At 45.6% G+C, this 16679-nt stretch overlaps 1 protein-coding gene across 4 annotated transcripts in view; it reads left to right on the top strand.

Moving 5' to 3' along the window:
* Nucleotides 1-11221, top strand: part of UVRAG (UV radiation resistance associated) — a 103305-nt gene extending 92084 nt beyond the window's left edge. For all 4 annotated transcript variants that reach the window (XM_086739750.1, XM_086739751.1, XM_086739753.1 and 1 more), the window contains one exon: nucleotides 7342-11221. In XM_086739750.1, the coding sequence (XP_086595876.1) occupies nucleotides 7342-8041 (700 nt within the window). In that variant the 3' untranslated portion in view covers nucleotides 8042-11221. The remainder of the gene's footprint in view (nucleotides 1-7341) is intronic.
* The last annotated feature ends 5458 nt before the right edge of the window (nucleotides 11222-16679 follow it).

The following is a 16679-nucleotide window of genomic DNA, read 5'->3' as shown; positions in this document are numbered from 1 at the left end:
ATCTCTACTTACGTGTAGCCTGTACGTTTTTTGCATGTTCAGATTTATCCTGAGTCAGGCTCTTTAGATCATGGTTGCATGAAATCAAGAGACCCTTTCATTTTCTCTCTTATTCTTCAGCTTAATTTACTCTGTGTAACATTTGAGATTATTAACGGCAAGTAAAGAGCACACTGCAAACTTGACCAGTCCAGGGAGAAGATTTTTTTTTTTTCCTAGTGAATAGATTAGACAATAGGCTTATCTAATGCTGGCAAATACAAGATATTCCTTTAGAAAGTCTTGTCTGTAGTCAGGGAGATGTCCTTTTGAGCATGCATTTAAAAGCTTTGCTCAAAAAAAGTTGTGTGCCCAGGCTTAAATTTATGTTTCAGAGGTACATCTAGATTCAAGAGGAGGCTAAAAATTAATGTTTGAGTTCAGAAAACACTGGTAGCTTAATTTGTGAAGATTTTGGGTTTTTTTTTTTTTTTTTAAAAGCGCGTGTCGGAATTTCATAGCTGCCAAAAGACGCAATTTCACCTTAACTCCGTCTTGGCAGCCTCCCTTTGCAGCCCTGTCGCTATCGTGCGTTATTTGAGCGGTAATCTCCGAGAAGGTGAGAAACTATTATTGCTTTTTAGCACAGTTGACGTGATATTGGCTCGGAGCGGCGCTTGGAGCTTCAGACATTTCAGATGGCTATAAACCAACTTAAACACCTTCGTTTAGCGTTCTTACTGCCATGAGGTCATAGTTTGCAGCAAAAAAAAAAAAGATCAAATGGTGTTTAAGTTTTTTTTTTTTTTTTTTTAAAGTATTCTCATACCGAAGAGCTGTGGATTTTGGCTGTTGGCCAGACAATCAAGATTTAGTATTTTGCCCAGCTGTGATCAGTAATGTTCCTCAGAGGAAACATTTTGTGGGGAGGAAAAGATACCTGTTTGAGGCTGTGAATTGTGTTCTGTCTCTCGTACTGCTTCACGGTTTCTCTGAGCCCCGTGCAGACAGATTAAATAATCGCAAGTGAATCTGACTGCAGAAACTTCTTTTTGTCAAAACTGCAAACAGATTACAACCGGAATGTGTTCACCAAGAAAATAACTTTAGAAATGTTTGTGTCCTACTTCAGTCACTTTATCTCTGCTGTTTACAGCACTCAGCCTGTGTCTTGAGCCTTAGGTCTGTTAATGGACTAATTATTGACTAGTGAAAACTGATGTTTTGGGGAGAAAACAGCTACGTCGTAGCTTTGCTGCCAGTAGAACTTACAGCTGAAGTTAGACTATTAGGAATCAGCTTTTGAGATGTGGATGCAACTGAAACGTTGAGGTTGCTGATGATGTAATTCTCTTATCTATAATGTCCAATAAATCTGAGTTTTCTCCTCTTTTTTTTTTTTTTTTTAATTTACAAATCCTGCTTCCTGATAGCAATTCAGCATACTCCAGTACGTAACCAGTTCTAATCTGATCCAACTTGATGACTAAAAGTCATTAAGGCCTGATGACAGTTCATCAAATCATTTCTTGTACTCCACTAAGTCGCAGGTCACCTTTATTTTTGGACAGATGTCCACATCTGTTTGCTGTCTCGGAAGACTGACCAAGTAATCATGGCTGGAAGCTGGACCAGCTCAACCCTGGTAATTGGGATCAAGGTTGTACCTTAACGTGAAGGGCTGTGTTCTGCAAGCCAAGCTGTTTTCGTTAGTGACGATACCTTACGGTCTCTAAAGTTTCTGGGCAACTGGATGTTATTTTTGTAATGTGATTTTTTTTTTTTTTAATATATTTTGTTAATTCTGTGAGCTGTGAAGCTGGTAAAGCATCTTTCTCTGGACTTTGCCATGATGCAATGCTATGAGTTCTGGCAACAGTACAGAATTCATTTTCCTCAAGGAAGATGCAAATGGAATAGAGACCCTCCATCAGTTGCTTTTTTAATGAAGACTAATAGCAAATTTGTATTTCTGAGCTCTGTACCTATCTGTAAACCTTATTTTTTAACCAAAACCACAATTTGTCTCCTCATTCTCACCTGGAGGGTGGTGGTGGAAGGAAAAGATCATTGACTTAAGTGCTTAACCCACTCTACCTACAGCCATTTTGTTGGGTTTTTTTTACTTGCCTGTAAGACTATGACCATTGTTCTACTTGAAAGCGTACAGAGAGCTATTCATCTTCTCATGTTTGCCTTCAAGACACTCATCACTCAGCCTAAACATAGTTGCCTAGGTTGCCCTGGTAGTCAAGAAAAGGCATCTTGACGGGGCGATTGTCCCACTGATCACAAATGCCCTCAGTAGGGTATTACCCACCCTTCTCTCCAGTGCTCGTTTTCTTTCTCCAGTGACTGTGGAAGGAGCCTAGGTGATGAACTCTGAGATGGCTGATCTCCAAAGTCCTTCATCCGTATTTACTTTTATCGAAATGCCTTGGATAATATTTGATAAGCAGTTAAGCCATGCTATTGACTTCATTCCTGCTTTCTCAGATTTGGGCTGTTATCCCCGTATTTATTCCCGACTCAAGCTAAACCCATCCTATTCATATTTATTGGCAGCAACCAGCGGTTTCAGAAATCTGCCCGCGTGTGTCTCCAGCAGCTTAAAACCTGGTTTTGCAGTCTTAAGCAAGGTCCATTTCATTGCATGTAGCTTAAGGAACCTGGCTGCAAGTGCTTTTTGTTCTAATTCATTAGTTTGAGCGCTTGTGGGATAAACGAAGGTCGTTCCTGCTGTACTGCCCTGTGGGGCAGCCCTTGCGTACTCTATTAACTGGGAAGTTATTTTGTAAGCGAGGGAGGTCAGCTTTGTATCGCTGCTCCGTTTAGGCTGTTAGATCACTTAGGATAGATTGTTCTGCCAGTTCAGCTTACGAAGGGAGGGAAGATTTTTTTTTTTTTTTTTTTTTTTTGGCTGCGGGACTGAAGAGGTGTTGTTCAGGCATACATAACATGTTAGCTTGAATAGCCCTGTCATAACAAGCTCTTTAAAAACTCTCCTAGTCCTGCAAACTAATTAATTTCTCACCCGTTTGCCTGTAAGGCCTAGATTTACAAAGGAATTTAGGCATGTTTCTTTTTAGGAGGAACTTAAATTTACATGCCCACCAGAACAGTTTGTGAAGCTGCTTCTCTGGAGCTAATTAGACACCACAGTTTTCATGTTGGTTTACTCTTACGCTTACATTTCTTCTGCTGCTGCTTCGTTCTTCTGCTTCATAGAAAAGTTACTGTTGGGCTTAAATTGAACTGATCAGCACTTGCTGAATGTCATTTGGGATTTGCCAGTTAGTCTTATGCCATGCTTAAGTCTTTTCACTTTAAAGAGTATAAGAAAAATGTATTTGAGCAAGTTTAGACCACAACAAGTAAGAGTAGCAGGAATTGCTCATTCAGATGGTGAAGAGGCTTTGCCTTGGGTTTGATCTCTTCAAGAATTACTTGTCTTTTGCATGACCATGCGCCTCTGCGACTTCAGGAGCCAGGATTAAACCTAGGATGGCTTTCTGCTCTTCTTTCCCTCCACATCCTCCTTGTCTGAGATGGCTCTTATTCTTGTGAGATCTTGCAACGTGTGCTGCAAGGTGATGTATTCAACAGGAGGAGCCACTCCAGCCATGACTACAGGCTGGTGTTCAGGCTACTGTCTCTGTAACGTGTCTGGACCCTCTTCTAGCTGCTTACATTTCAGGCAAGAGCTTTTATCACTAAAATATTGTGTAAAGAGTAGATATCTTTGATTGTCTTGAGAAACGCTCCTCTGTACTTAGATCCACATGGTATGTCTTGAAATTCTTCCTGGATTAGATTATTTTAGTCTCTTAAATGCCTATCCCAGGGCTGTAGATGGTTGAATAAAATCCAGAGAAATGGCAGGATTTCCTAGAAACCCTCCTTGCCACTGTGCCTAGAGGAGGAGATAGAAAGCCCTCGCTTGCTGTACAGGGTGTTGCAGATCTGATATTTTCCTACACCCCACCTCCTTTTCGAATTGCATACATACTTGTTGTTTTAAATGGTGTTAGACAACTGGATTGCCCAATAGGTCCATCCTGAGGAACATATTCTATACAGCTCATTCTAGAGCTGCAAAAATCAAATGTTGTTGCCCTTTGGATCTTGAATTGACAATACAGTACAAACAAATCAAAGCAAACTTCAACAACGTGGGGTTTTTTCCCAACCTGAAATACTAGCCTGAGCACATAACTCATCTTGTCTCTTTGCCCATTTCTTTTGAGCTTCCTGCGTTTAGAGCCACAAGGTGATCCTAGAATCATAGAATGGTTAGAGTTGGAAGGGACCTTCAAAGGTCATCTCGTCCAACCCCCCTGCAAGGAGCAGGGACATCTCCAACCAGATCAGGTTGCTCACAGCCCCGGCCAACCTGGCCTTGAACGTTTCCAGGGATGGGGCATCCACCGCCTCTCTGGGCAACCTGGGACAGTGTTCTACAACCCTCATTGTAAAAAATTTTTTTCCTAATATCCAATCTGAATGTGCCTCCCTCTATTTTGAGACCATGACCTCTCGTCCTGTCCCAGCAGGCCCTGCTGAAGAGTCTCTCCCCACCTTCCCTGCAGCCCCCTTTGGGCACTGGGAGCCGCTCTCAGCTCTCCCCGGAGCCTCCTCTTCTCCAGGCTGAGCAGCCCCAGCTCTCCCAGCCTGGCCTCACAGCAGAGCTGCTCCAGCCCTCTCAGCATCTGCGTGGCCTCCTCTGGACCCTCTCCAGCTGCTCCACGTCCTTCTGCTGTTGGGGGCTCCAGAGCTGGACGCAGCGCTGCAGGGGGGTCTCACCAGAGCAGAGTAGAGGGGCAGAATCCCCTCCCTCGCCCTGCTGCCCACGCTGTGGGGATGCAGCCCAGGATGCCGTTGGCCGCCTGGGCCGCAAGGGCACATTGCCGGCTCATGTTGATGGATCAGCCCAGTGCGCGTGTCCAAGCCCTTGTAGGACAAAGCTCAAAGCTCCTGCCTTGGGGCTGCCCCTTGGACTTCTCAAAACTATGGCAGGCTTAGACTCCTCTTAGCAGCAAGTCTGCTCCCAGCCAGTGCTTTAGGCTCCGATTTTTTTAAGGAAAGGGGAGGACGAGGACTTTCCTACCCGGTTCCACAACTGCTTGGCCTTGGGACCTGCATTTTGCCACATCTCTTTGGTAAGACGTGCAGATCACCGTGTTACGTGCAATCTCATCCAAGCAGAAGGGAGATAATTCAACTCTGCAACTTCTCTGTGTCTGGAATGGGAAAGCCAACAAAACCTGAGATATCTTGAACTGAAATATCTACTGATTTGCATTGTCTTACAATTTGAGCAGTGATCTGCAGTGATCTCTTGCTCTTGACGAACTGGCTCACACAAACATAGAAGGATGTGTCCTTGGATCCAGAGAGGTGTCTTGAAATCTTTATGAATATACGCGCGTCTTGGAATTTAGTTAAAGTCCGAAAATTTATCATTTAAGTGTAAAATTTCTAATACCTTGATATACAGCAAAATACTTTGCTTTGCTGTTACAGCTGAAAACATAGCGCACTGTTTTACTTCCTATACTCTTTCTTAAGGAAGATTCAGCAAACCTAGAAGAAACGTGAAAAAATTTCTTAGCTAAGATTTAAGATTGAATTGTTCATTTATTTTCTGAACCAAGGCAGAAAGCACTAATCTGGGGATGGGGAGGGGAAAACAGACCGTCCCCAGTACGTCTGCGGTGTGCACATCGCCTAGGTCAAGTTCAGAAGCGTCCTGACTCAGATTCTTGTGTTTTAAAACTAAATGGTTGATTGTGGAGGGGTTGGCTGAAGTATTTTAAAGTCTCTGGTCAGCAAAGAACTTGAGGGCTGGTCTCCAAGACTGCATATACAGCACTTACTGGCATCTGTGGCACATATTGCTTTCTGGTTCATCGCCCCTGTGAAGAATGCTCCAAAGCTTTGCGAAGAAAGCTGCGAATGCTATGCGGAGTTTGAGTTAAAAAAGATCTGAAACCTTTCTTCTAAGAAGAAAGTTTTTGCTGCTGGCTGCCTGTGTGGTGCTTATCTCCCTACTTCATTGTCCGCGATTGTAAATTCTGAAAAGCAACTTTTCCTTAAGATAATTTGAGGTTTTTACGGAGGAGAAGGAAGCCCTACACGCGTGTTAAGGGGCAGGCTGGGAGGAGGTAAGATGGGAGAGGAAATTAAAGAGCGGTAGTCCTCCGCACTGCCCTCTGTGGGGGTGGTTATTTTTCACGGAGGGACTTGTTGCGATATAGCTTATCCTGTTTACAAAGGGGAGCAAAAAAAAAAGAAAAATAATGTGGAGAAGGATCCACACTAGGGACTACTCATAGCTGCTATTCCAAGATTTTCCCCTGCAAGACTGATCCCAAAATGTGTAAGGCCTTGAGCAGAAGGAGTTTCTTTTAAATTGAGTTGATGAAGGAGACTCATACTGACAGCAGTTGAATTTTGGAGTTCTGTATTCAGCAGGTCAGTAATAGCTGTTGGGATTTGGGTTTTTTTTTTGTTTGCTTTTGTGGGTTTTTTTCCAAATTTGGAAGGAAAATGAACCGCTTGCTTAAGTTAATGTACAACATAGTATTTGCGTATAGGCTGGCGATTGTATTTGGATAAGGATTAAGCCAATGAAGGAAAATTCACGTAACACACCCCAGATGACATAAAGTGGCTGTTCCAAATCACAGACCCTGAGACAGCGTGAGTGGTCTGTGGAACTGTATTAAATAGTAAAATCAAACTTGTAAATTAAGCTTGATTAGTTCATGTTCCTGAAGAAGCCGAGGTTGACGTTTATCCAAAGCGTTTTGGGATGATTGGCGTAGAAAAGCAGAAGACCTGGCAAAAAGAATCCTCTGCAAATAGCAAAGTTTGTGTGTTGTTTCTCCTTTGTGCAGCTGTCAGGAAAGTCCACTGTTGGAAGAAGTCGCTCTTGGAGGATTCAGCCATCATTACTCCCTTTTGAAGAGTTTATGATGGCCCAGTTCAGGCCATAAATACATAAATATACGGTCAACAGTAATAATTCATAAAGCGCAGCTTGCTCCTATAAAATAGTGTTAACAGTACGAATTAACGTAACGTGGTGGTTTCTTGGGTGGTTGACTCTTCAAGCTGTAGAGCTTTGTAAATGTTCCCATACGATCTTGCAGGTTTTCAGGAAAGCTGTCCTCTGGGGTGTCTTCTGTAATTCATACAGCATTAAACACATTTGGGGTTTTAGCACTTTCGGATACAAGTCGTTGGCCAAACGGAGCCCAGAGTTGGTGATAAAATAATTGCTTCAGCCTTTGGTTAAACATCTGTACTGCTCGTGAGCTTGCCTGACAGCTGTGATTTATCCTTTTTCTTCTTTTATAGTGATCGACACCATACATCCAGTGCAATTCCCGTTCCAAAGAGACAGAGCTCTAGCTTCGGCAGATTGGATATCGGCTTTTCCAGTGGGCTTCCTTCTCCGGATAAAGGACTCCGAAAACGAGCCAGCACGGGAAATGAAAGACTACAGTACAAAACTCCTCCTCCTAGTTACAACTCCGCTTTAACGCAGCCTGTTGCCATCGCAGCGCGCGTGGGAGAGTTAGATAAAAAACCTGGATCCATATCTTCCTCCTTGGATACCTCTATGGACTCCTCGAAAGGAAACACCAAGAAAGGTGAGGACCTGTGCAGCAGTTTAAATGGAGAAAGCGGGAGCTTAAACAAAGACCAGCAGGAGTCTTTCCTAGGACATACAAGTGCAATAAACGGGGCGTTTCTGCCTGGCGAGTGCTCTGGCGCCGCAAGCAACGAGCAGCACCCCTCTGAGTTTCGTCCCCCGCTCGGCCCTGTCCTTTGCTGCACCGTGGAGCAAGCGGAGGAGATCATGGGAATGGAAGCGACGGGGTTCAGCGCGGGAGATCAGCTCGAAGACTTTAACTCCATCCCAGTGGAGCACGCCGTGGCGGTGGAGTGTGACGAACAAGTCCTAGGGGAGTTTGAGGAGTTCTCTCGAAGGATCTACGCACTGAACGAAAACGTCTCCAGCTTCCGCAGGCCGCGGAAAAGTTCGGACAAGTGAGCTTGGACGGGGATTTGATAGCAGACATTGAGGTGAAAGCGGTGATCTGGAATAGAGATGAAATTGCACTTATTCTTTATATTAATTATAAAATAAAAAAAAGGTAAAGCTATTCCTATGGTGTTAGACAAATGGACTTAAGCACGATAACACAGGATCATGGTGTATTCACAGCCCAGGTAAATTTTGATTCTGCTTCCAGTCCTCTTATGTCTAGTATTTATAATCTGTTGGAATATTATTATTATTTTTTTTTTTTTAGGCATTGGAATCCATTTATAAAAGGCTTTCCTGGAAACAACTTCTAGTGCTGATCAGGCCCTTATGTGAATATTTGTTCATTTCTTAATTATTATTTAGAGTTAAATTTATTTTAATCTTTTCAAAAGAAAAAAAAAAAGGTTAATTTAAAAATACGTTTATGGTAAGACCTCTTTACCTTCTCCCATGTACTCCTGTGTTTTCTTGAGCAGTGTAGTCAGCGTTACAGAAATACCATGGATTTGTTATAATTGGACAGCTTTCTCTTGGCTGTGCTCTCTAGCCTTTGAAGTTCTAGTTTGCACTGATGGATCTTCAGTTCGTGGTGTAAACTTGCCAGAGAATGAGCACCTGTGTGATATCTGCGGTTTCCTTGCACCTGATTAATCAGAAATGATGTTTTTGTTCCCCTCCTTTCCTCCATATTCCCTGTTCCTCCTGGTAGAAGCCTTGAGGATTAAATCGCCTCTAAGGTTTCGTATAAAAATCTCAGCCTGACCGTTCCCCGCTTCAGCTGGGCGCAGACCTCATCAGCAGAGACCTAACGAACGCACTGCCTCGGTGGGGTTCAGCCGCCATCCTCCGCAGTGTCCCAACGGGGACAGCGTGCTGGGCGGCACGTCAGACGCCTTCATCAAAAAAAAAAAAAAAACCCCAAAAAACATGGGACTGAAAATGCAGTCAGCACTTTGGAATTAAGTGAATTTGTGGAATCGCTCCACCCTCTGTAGAAAGGAGAGGCACTAAACATTATTCATCTAAATTAATATCCTCTTCACCATCTGGGCTTAAAAGGAAGAAACGTCCAGCGGTTTGCTGGCGGTGCGGTTTGCCCTTAGGTAGGTTACCGCTGGCAGAGGTGTTCAGCTGCGCTAAGGGGAAAGCGATTCGCAGCCGTGCTTTGTGATTCCTGGTATTTGTTCCGGTTTGGATTTCATTGCTCTTGCTTTCTATTATTGTATACCCAAGAATGTGGGCTCCGTTGTGAGCTCTCAAATATAAAAAATATATAGCAGAATAAAAAACACTTCGTCATGCCTGACTTTTTTTTTTTTTTTTTTTTCCTCCCTGGTCTATGCTTTCTTTTGAACCGATGACCTAGTCTTTTTCCTAACTTCACGGTAAGGCTAGCCTAACTTAACTTTTTAAAATGTGGATATGTAGAATCTCAACTATCTGTTGTCCGAACAAGACGTGTATGTGAGAACCAGTATACATAATGGCACTGTTCTAGAATATGCTTTTTTTTTTTTTTCCAGGTAACACCTTTAATGATTGTATTAAAATTATTCGCATTTCTTCTGTTAGCTTTTAACGGTTGTGTCTGCTATTGAGTCGTTAGATCGAGCCTTTCTACAGCGATTCGTTGTCTTTGGTCTGGCCCGGTACGATGTGCTTAGATGGAAGCACTCAGAAGCAGAAACCTCCATTCTGTAAGACGCTGAGCGTGATCCCAGGTGCAAACTTGGGCACCAAGTTGAACACATCTGAGTATCTTCTCCTCTGAATAAGCTCTTCTGTTCCAGCATAATTAAAAACTTCCCTAAACGAGACGCTGCAGCAGCTTAAAGCACTGCCATCATCTTTGAGAAGAGATAGGTAGGACATTCAGATATAAGGAAGAAATTCTTCACTGTGAGGGTGGTGAGGCACTGGCCCAGGTTGCCCAGAGAGGTGGTGGATGCCCCATCCCTGGAGATGTTCAAGGCCAGGATGGATGGTGCTTTGAGCGACCTGATGTGGTTGGAGGTGTCCCTGTTCCTTGCAGGGGGGTTGGACTGGATGGGCTTTAAGGTCCCTTCCAACCCAAACCATTCTGTGATTCTATGAAATTCTCACTGCTTTGGCATCCTGAGAGCCAGAAATGAACACCTGAAAGCATCGCATAGTTTTAGGTGAAATTGGGGAATGTCGAGTCAGCTGTGCGCCGTGCGGGATGGCATCTGGCAAGCTCGAAGCAGCACAGCCCTGCTGTTCGTAGGCACGCTCGTTTTCCTCTGTAACAGAAAGGCATTGGCTTGTGTGCAGTGATGACTTTTCAAAGCAACCCAAAGAGTAGTTGTGAAGTCACTGATGTTTTGTAGGCAAACACGGAGCATCTCAGTGCAATTAAACGACACGTGAAATTAGGTTCATAGAGCATCAGCGGGACTTTGGATTTTTTTTTTTTTCATTAGTTGTGCGTTTTCTCAGGTTGCACCTGACCAAATGAAGTCTAGTTTTCCTCCCTGACGCTGTGTTGCTGTTCCTGTTTGAGCCCTGTAATTGTTAATGTGTCAAACACGCTGGTTGATTCCTGCATCTGTCACACAAAGCTTCTTCGACGGGCTTTCTGTGGACGTGTCTTTAGTTGGCCTTAAGTTGTCCCCGTGTTTCTCTTCCACTTTCATCGCTTTCTTTATAGAAGGTGGTGTGAAGAGGGGCACCATCACAGGGCCGATTAAAGCATCGGCAAAATTCTCGATTGTACCGACTGCAGCCACCTCATGGCTTTCTTTAGTGTGATTATTTTTTTTTTCCCCCTTTGTAAATTATTTTGAAAATGGGAGAGAAACAAATAGGTTTGTAGGTGAGATGATGTATCACAGGGTACTTTAAACTGTCAAGAGTCTTTCAGTTCCTGCACAGCTGTGACACTGTTAACTGTCTGCAAATGTCTTCAAGTGGAGAAAGCATTTCATGGCAGTCTTTTCCCCTCACTAGGAATTCCTAAGATTTTTGAGAATATTAGTTTTGGAAGATCATAGCCCACTATATTTTTATAGCAAACACAACAGCGTTGGCTTATCCTTGCTTGTCCAGGTGTTTAAAATAAGCGAAACCAGAATATCCCATAGTAAATGACACATTAAAACCATGTTGGTGATTGCGGGAGAGCTCATCTGTATTTATAAAATAAAACTGATTAGTATCTTTCAACTTGCGTGTCTTCTCTTAATGGCTCCTTTGTGCTTGTTTTTTCTTTACGAGCCTGATTTGTACCACAACGTCCTCCTCGGCCCCCGAACCTCTTTGGTTTATTGTTCGTCAAGCCCATATTGACCCAAATGGGAATATTTGGGCGAGAGGGCTTGCTAGAAGACCTCCAAATCCTGTTTCACGCGAGATGGTTCTGCAGTTGTTCTTCACGCTTCTTCCGAAAAGATGGCACGCAGCTGGAAAAACAACGTACGGCGGGGCTGGGAGAAAGCTGGCTTTGCAAAGCTTTTATGGACGGTGGAAACGCCGTGTTCCCTCATCAGGGAGGCATCGCTGCTCATCCAGCACCTTCTCTGATCCGAGCTAATAAGCAACATCTGTCTGCTAAAAAAAAAACAACTTGTGTTCCCCTTGAACAGGAGTCTACTGCACGAGCTTTGGGAGGAGAATGTCTACGACACGGAGTTGCTGGTGGGAAGCGGTGTAACGTGAAGAGCTACAGCCTCTCCAGGCATCGTCAGTGCAACAAAGTTTTTTGGGTTGGTTTTGTTTTTTTGTTTTTTTTCTCTTTTCTCCCACCCAATCTGTCTGTCAGCAGAGAGTAAAATGCCAAGATGCCAACTGCATAGTCCTGGAGCTGAAGTGGGAAGACGCAGGAGAGAAATTTTACTTCAAGCTGTTTTGCAACGTTGAACTGCTTTATTGAAATCTGCATGGAAGTGAGTAATAAACTCTGAATGGAAAAGGGTTTTGTCAAAATATAACTGAGGGTGCTGCTTGAGAGTGGGCTTGTTCTAGGTAAACCTTGAGCTCTTCTCTGCCTCATTTTGTCACTTTTCAAACGGCCAAAGAGGGTGTTTCTCCTTGATTTCTGGGTTTTGGCCTTTTTCAGGTGGAAGTGTTTGCACATTCTCTGCGTCCTCCGAATTGACCCGGGTTAGCGGGTGTCTTCGGGCAGCAGCGAGCACCTCCTGTCTGCAGGCAAGATCTTCTAACCCCTGGGGAAAAAAAAGACTATAATTTTCCAGGAAAAAAATACCTAAGACTTCTTTTAATTGCGGGTTATTTTGATATCAGCTTATATATATAGGAAAGAATCGTTTTACAATTATTCATTAAATAGTATGAAAACTTTTTTCCGCAAAGTAATTGGTTGTCAAGCATCAGCTCTGCTGCTGATTAAATTTGCCCTGTATGTATTGTGTTGACTAGCGTGACACTTAATCTGTTGAACTCCTCAGTCTAACTTTGAGGTTACTTTTAATGGGTTGTTTTGATAAAACCACACTTGAATTTCTGAATTTCCGACTCATAGAACAGCTGTATCCATTCTGTCCCTTCTAAAACCATTCATAGAATCAGACAATGGTTTGAGTGGGAAGGGACCTTCAAAAGTTATCCAGTCCAACCACCCTGCAAGGAGCAGGGACATCTCCAACCACATCAGGTTGCTCAGAGCCCCGGCCAACCTGGCCTGGAATGTTTCCAGGGATGGGGCATCCACCACCTCTCTGGGCAGCCTGGGACAGTGTTCCACCACCCTCAGTGTAAAAAATTTCTTCCTAATATCAAATCTGAATCTGCCTCCCTCTATTTTGAAACCATGACCCCTTGTCCTGTCCCAGCAGGCCCTGCTGAAGAGTCTCTCCCCACCTTTCCTGCAGCCCCCTTTGGGCACTGGGAGCTGCTCTCAGGTCTCCCCGGAGCCTCCTCTTCTCCAGGCTGAACAGCCCCAGCTCTCTCAGCCTGGCCTCACAGCAGAGCTGCTCCAGCCCTCTCAGCATCTGCGTGGCCTCCTCTGGACCCTCTCCAGCAGCTCCACGTCCTTCTGCTGTTGGGGGCTCCAGAGCTGGACGCAGCGCTGCAGGGGGGTCTCCCCAGAGCGGAGCAGAGGGGCAGAATCCCCTCCCTCGCCCTGCTGCCCACACTGTGGGGATGCAGCCCAGGGTGCCGTTGGTTTCTGGGCTGTGAGCGCACGTTGCCGGCTCATGTTGAGCTTCTCACCCACCAGCAACCCCAAGTCCTTCTCCTCAGGGCTGCTCTCACTCCATTCTCTGCCCAGCCTGGATTTGTGCCTGGGATTGCCCCAACCCATGTGCAGGACCTTGCACTTGGCCTGGTTGAACTTCATGAGGTTGGCACGGGCCCACCTCTCCAGCCTGTCTTGATTTGGTTTGGTTTTGTCTTAGTTTTAGCAGGGAGAGGAAGTTGGTGTCTGTGTTGCACTGACTTGTTAAAAGAAACTAAAGAACTGGCCATCAATTTTTTTTTTTTTAAGTGCTGTCCAGTAGTCAGATATTGCAAGAGTTTCATTGACACAGGTCCTCTAAGCCTTGAATTGGCTCCAGTAACCCGTGCAAACTGGTGCTGCTTTTCCCAGCTATAGCAAGCAGATGCTTTCCGCTCTTGCGCGGGGGCAGCGTTCTCCCAAGACCGTTAGCGGAGGAGAACGTAAGCTGTGTTTTTTCTGCTCTGCCTCGAAGCCTGGAGAGGGGAGCAGCAGCCCTCAGCCTGACGCCGAGCGCCGATGTTGATCACCCGCCGTAACTGGAACGAGTTCAGACTGTTTATTTAGGCAAAACTAAATGTAGTTTCCTTGGCTGGGCGGAGGTGAGACAGGGAATAAATCTCACATCTGCTCTAATTATTGACTTTTTTTTGGCCTTTTGGCAGCAGCGCTCCGGTTTTCCGTCATGTGTCCACCTGCCAGCGGTGGCACGCGGTCTGCGTGCCAGCTCCAGAGGCATCGTGGAACTGCAGCAACGAGCCCTTGGCTCCTGACGGGGATCTTGGGAGCTCCCTTACCTGGTCTGTTGTTTCATATCTCCGTTAAAAAGGGGTTTGCAGAAGAAATTGCGTGGTTATCTCTCAAATGTTAGTCACGGGCAACTCCTGAAGTGCTGTCGGTTGTTAGTGCTGGTATAAACAGATCTGTAAACATAAAACAGCCCCAGCTGCCTAAAAATTTCATGTAAAAAGCCTGTATTTTTAAAATAATGTAATAAAGTACTTCAGTCAATTAAGCTGCAAATGTATGAGAAGCTGTTAAGCTTGAACTTGTGATGGGTATGGGTGGAAAACCTGCCAACCCGGCCGTCGTGCTCCCGCCAGGCACGTTGGCTTGGGTGTGGGGACTGCGCCCCAGGGACAGGATGGGCGGAAGAGGTCCAGCCATTGAGGAGAAGTTTCTCTCTTCATCTTCCTTCTTACAGAAGCTGGCAGATCAGGGCATCATGATGCGATGGTTGGGTTCCCCATGTCTACCCATGGATTTTAGTCCCAGCTCTACCTTTCAGCGACTGTTCTGCTTGTGCGTCTCCTTAGGCTTCTCCGCTCGGGAAGGCAATATCCCTCCAGCTGGCCGGTTCGTTGCTGCCGGTGCCAAGTGCTTCTATTTTCAGCTGACTTGGACATGCTACCAGCAAGTGAGGCGCTTTTTAAGAAGGAAGATCTCCTTTTCCTTGCAGGGTATCTCCTGATGGAGAACGCAGGTGGACTTCTTTGCCTTTCCTTGGTGAAGCTCTGCAGCAGAAATCTGTCTGTCTCTTCTTTCCAACCCTTGCTTTTCTGGTTTTGCTTTCAGGAGACCGATTTTGGTCATTGGTCTGAAATTAGCAAGAATCTTGGTGAAGTTTGCGGTTGTCTTCAGTGGTTTCATCTGACCTGGCTAGCGCTGCTCAGAACATGGCTCCTGGGTTTGGAAATAATTTTCTCATATTAATCTTCTTCTCCCTGCAAATTTGCAGTGATGGTGAAATTTCACTGCAACCGGATACATTCTCGATGGCTTAATTGGCCATTGCGCTGGCAGAAAGACAGAGGGCCCTTACGTGTATCTGGCTTCCATGGCTTTGGTCGTATGTGCCCTACATGGGACTGAGAGGGAATGACTTCTTGAGGGGAAATGAGGCATCTGACAGCATGACAGCATCATGACATCTTGGATATTAGGAAAAAATTTTTTACAGTGAGGGTTGTAGAGCACTGTCCCAGGTTGCCCAGAGAGGCGGTGGATGCCCCATCCCTGGAAACGTTCAAGGCCAGGCTGGATGGGGCTCTGAGCAACCTGATGTGGTTGGAGATGTCCCTGCTCCTTGCAGGGGGGTTGCACTGGGTGGCCTTGAAGGTCTTTTCCAACTCTAACCATTCTATGATTCTATGATAGACACGGTGCAGATGTTTTGGTAACATCTCAGCTTTATCGTAATCTCACTGAGTTCCTCCTTTCTTTCACAGATGTTTAAATCAGTGCTGGAGGGCATGGCAATAAACTAAGTTCACCTCTGCCTAACTTGGATCCCTGTGAAGTTCTCCTGTGTCTTGATGCCTGGTCTGAAAGATGGGGATGATTCCCAATAATGGACCACTGTGCTCCTGGCCATGGCTTAACACCCGGCCCTCAGAGAGCTGAAATCAAATATGTCTGGTTTTAAAAGATCCCTAGGCAGCTACAGCTCTGGGTCTGGAGGAGTCTGGGCTTCTAGCGCTGCAACTGTGGATTGTTCTCGTCTCCAGAAGTGTGCTGGACTTCCTCACTTCTTTGCAGAAGGCAGCAGCATCGGTGTCCTGTTTCTTGACCTCAAAACCAAAGTGCTGGTTACAAAGCTGATTTTTTTTTCACCTGTTCATTCCAGATAAGACTCCAGCGGTGAATGCAGAGCTGGGTGGCTCCGGAGGAGCTGAAGGTCCCTCCTTACAATCTGGCTGCGATTGCCTTGGGATGGGCATCGTGTCGGAGGAGCACGTGCGGTGAGATGGTGTCGTAGTTCAGCCCCGATCGGACCAGACTACGCAGTCTCTCTCTCACTCCCCCCACACTCCGAGAGAACAGGGAGAGAAAATATAAGGAAAAACGGCTCAAGGTTTGAGATAAGGACAGGGAGAAATCCTTAAAGTTACCGTCACGGGCAAAACAGACTCGACTTGGGGAAAACTATTCATTTATTACTACAAACAGCAGGATAATGAGACAGAGAACAAGATAACCTCCATCCACCCCTCCCTCTTCCCAAGCTTAACATTACCTCTACTACCTTCCCCTCCCGAGCGGCACAGGGGGAAAGAGGGAATGGGGGTTGCAGTCAGTTCATCATATGTTGTTTTAAGCCGCTGCTTCATGGTCGGGGGAAGAACTCCTCACATTCCTCCCCTGCTCCAGCGTGGGGTCCCTCCCACGGGCCACAGTCCTTTGTGGAACTGCTCCGGCGTGGGTCATCTCTTCCACGGGTGCAGTCTCTCCAGAACAGCTGTCCCAGCGGGCCCTCCACGGGCCACAGCTGCCTTCAGGCATCCACCTCCCCCGGTACGGGGTCCTTCATGGGCTCCAAGTGGATCTCTGCTCCTCCGTGGACCTCCATGGGCTGCAGGGGGACAACCTGCTCCACCATGGTCGTCACCACAGGCTGCAGGGGAATCTTGGCCAGGAGCCGCATTACTCCTCCCCCTCCTTCAGAACTGA

The sequence above is a fragment of the Chlamydotis macqueenii genome, chromosome 1 (assembly GCF_036417535.1).
Source record: "Chlamydotis macqueenii isolate bChlMac1 chromosome 1, bChlMac1.mat, whole genome shotgun sequence".
Lineage (NCBI taxonomy): Eukaryota > Metazoa > Chordata > Aves > Otidiformes > Otididae > Chlamydotis > Chlamydotis macqueenii.
This window is presented reverse-complemented; position numbering and strand designations above follow the sequence as displayed.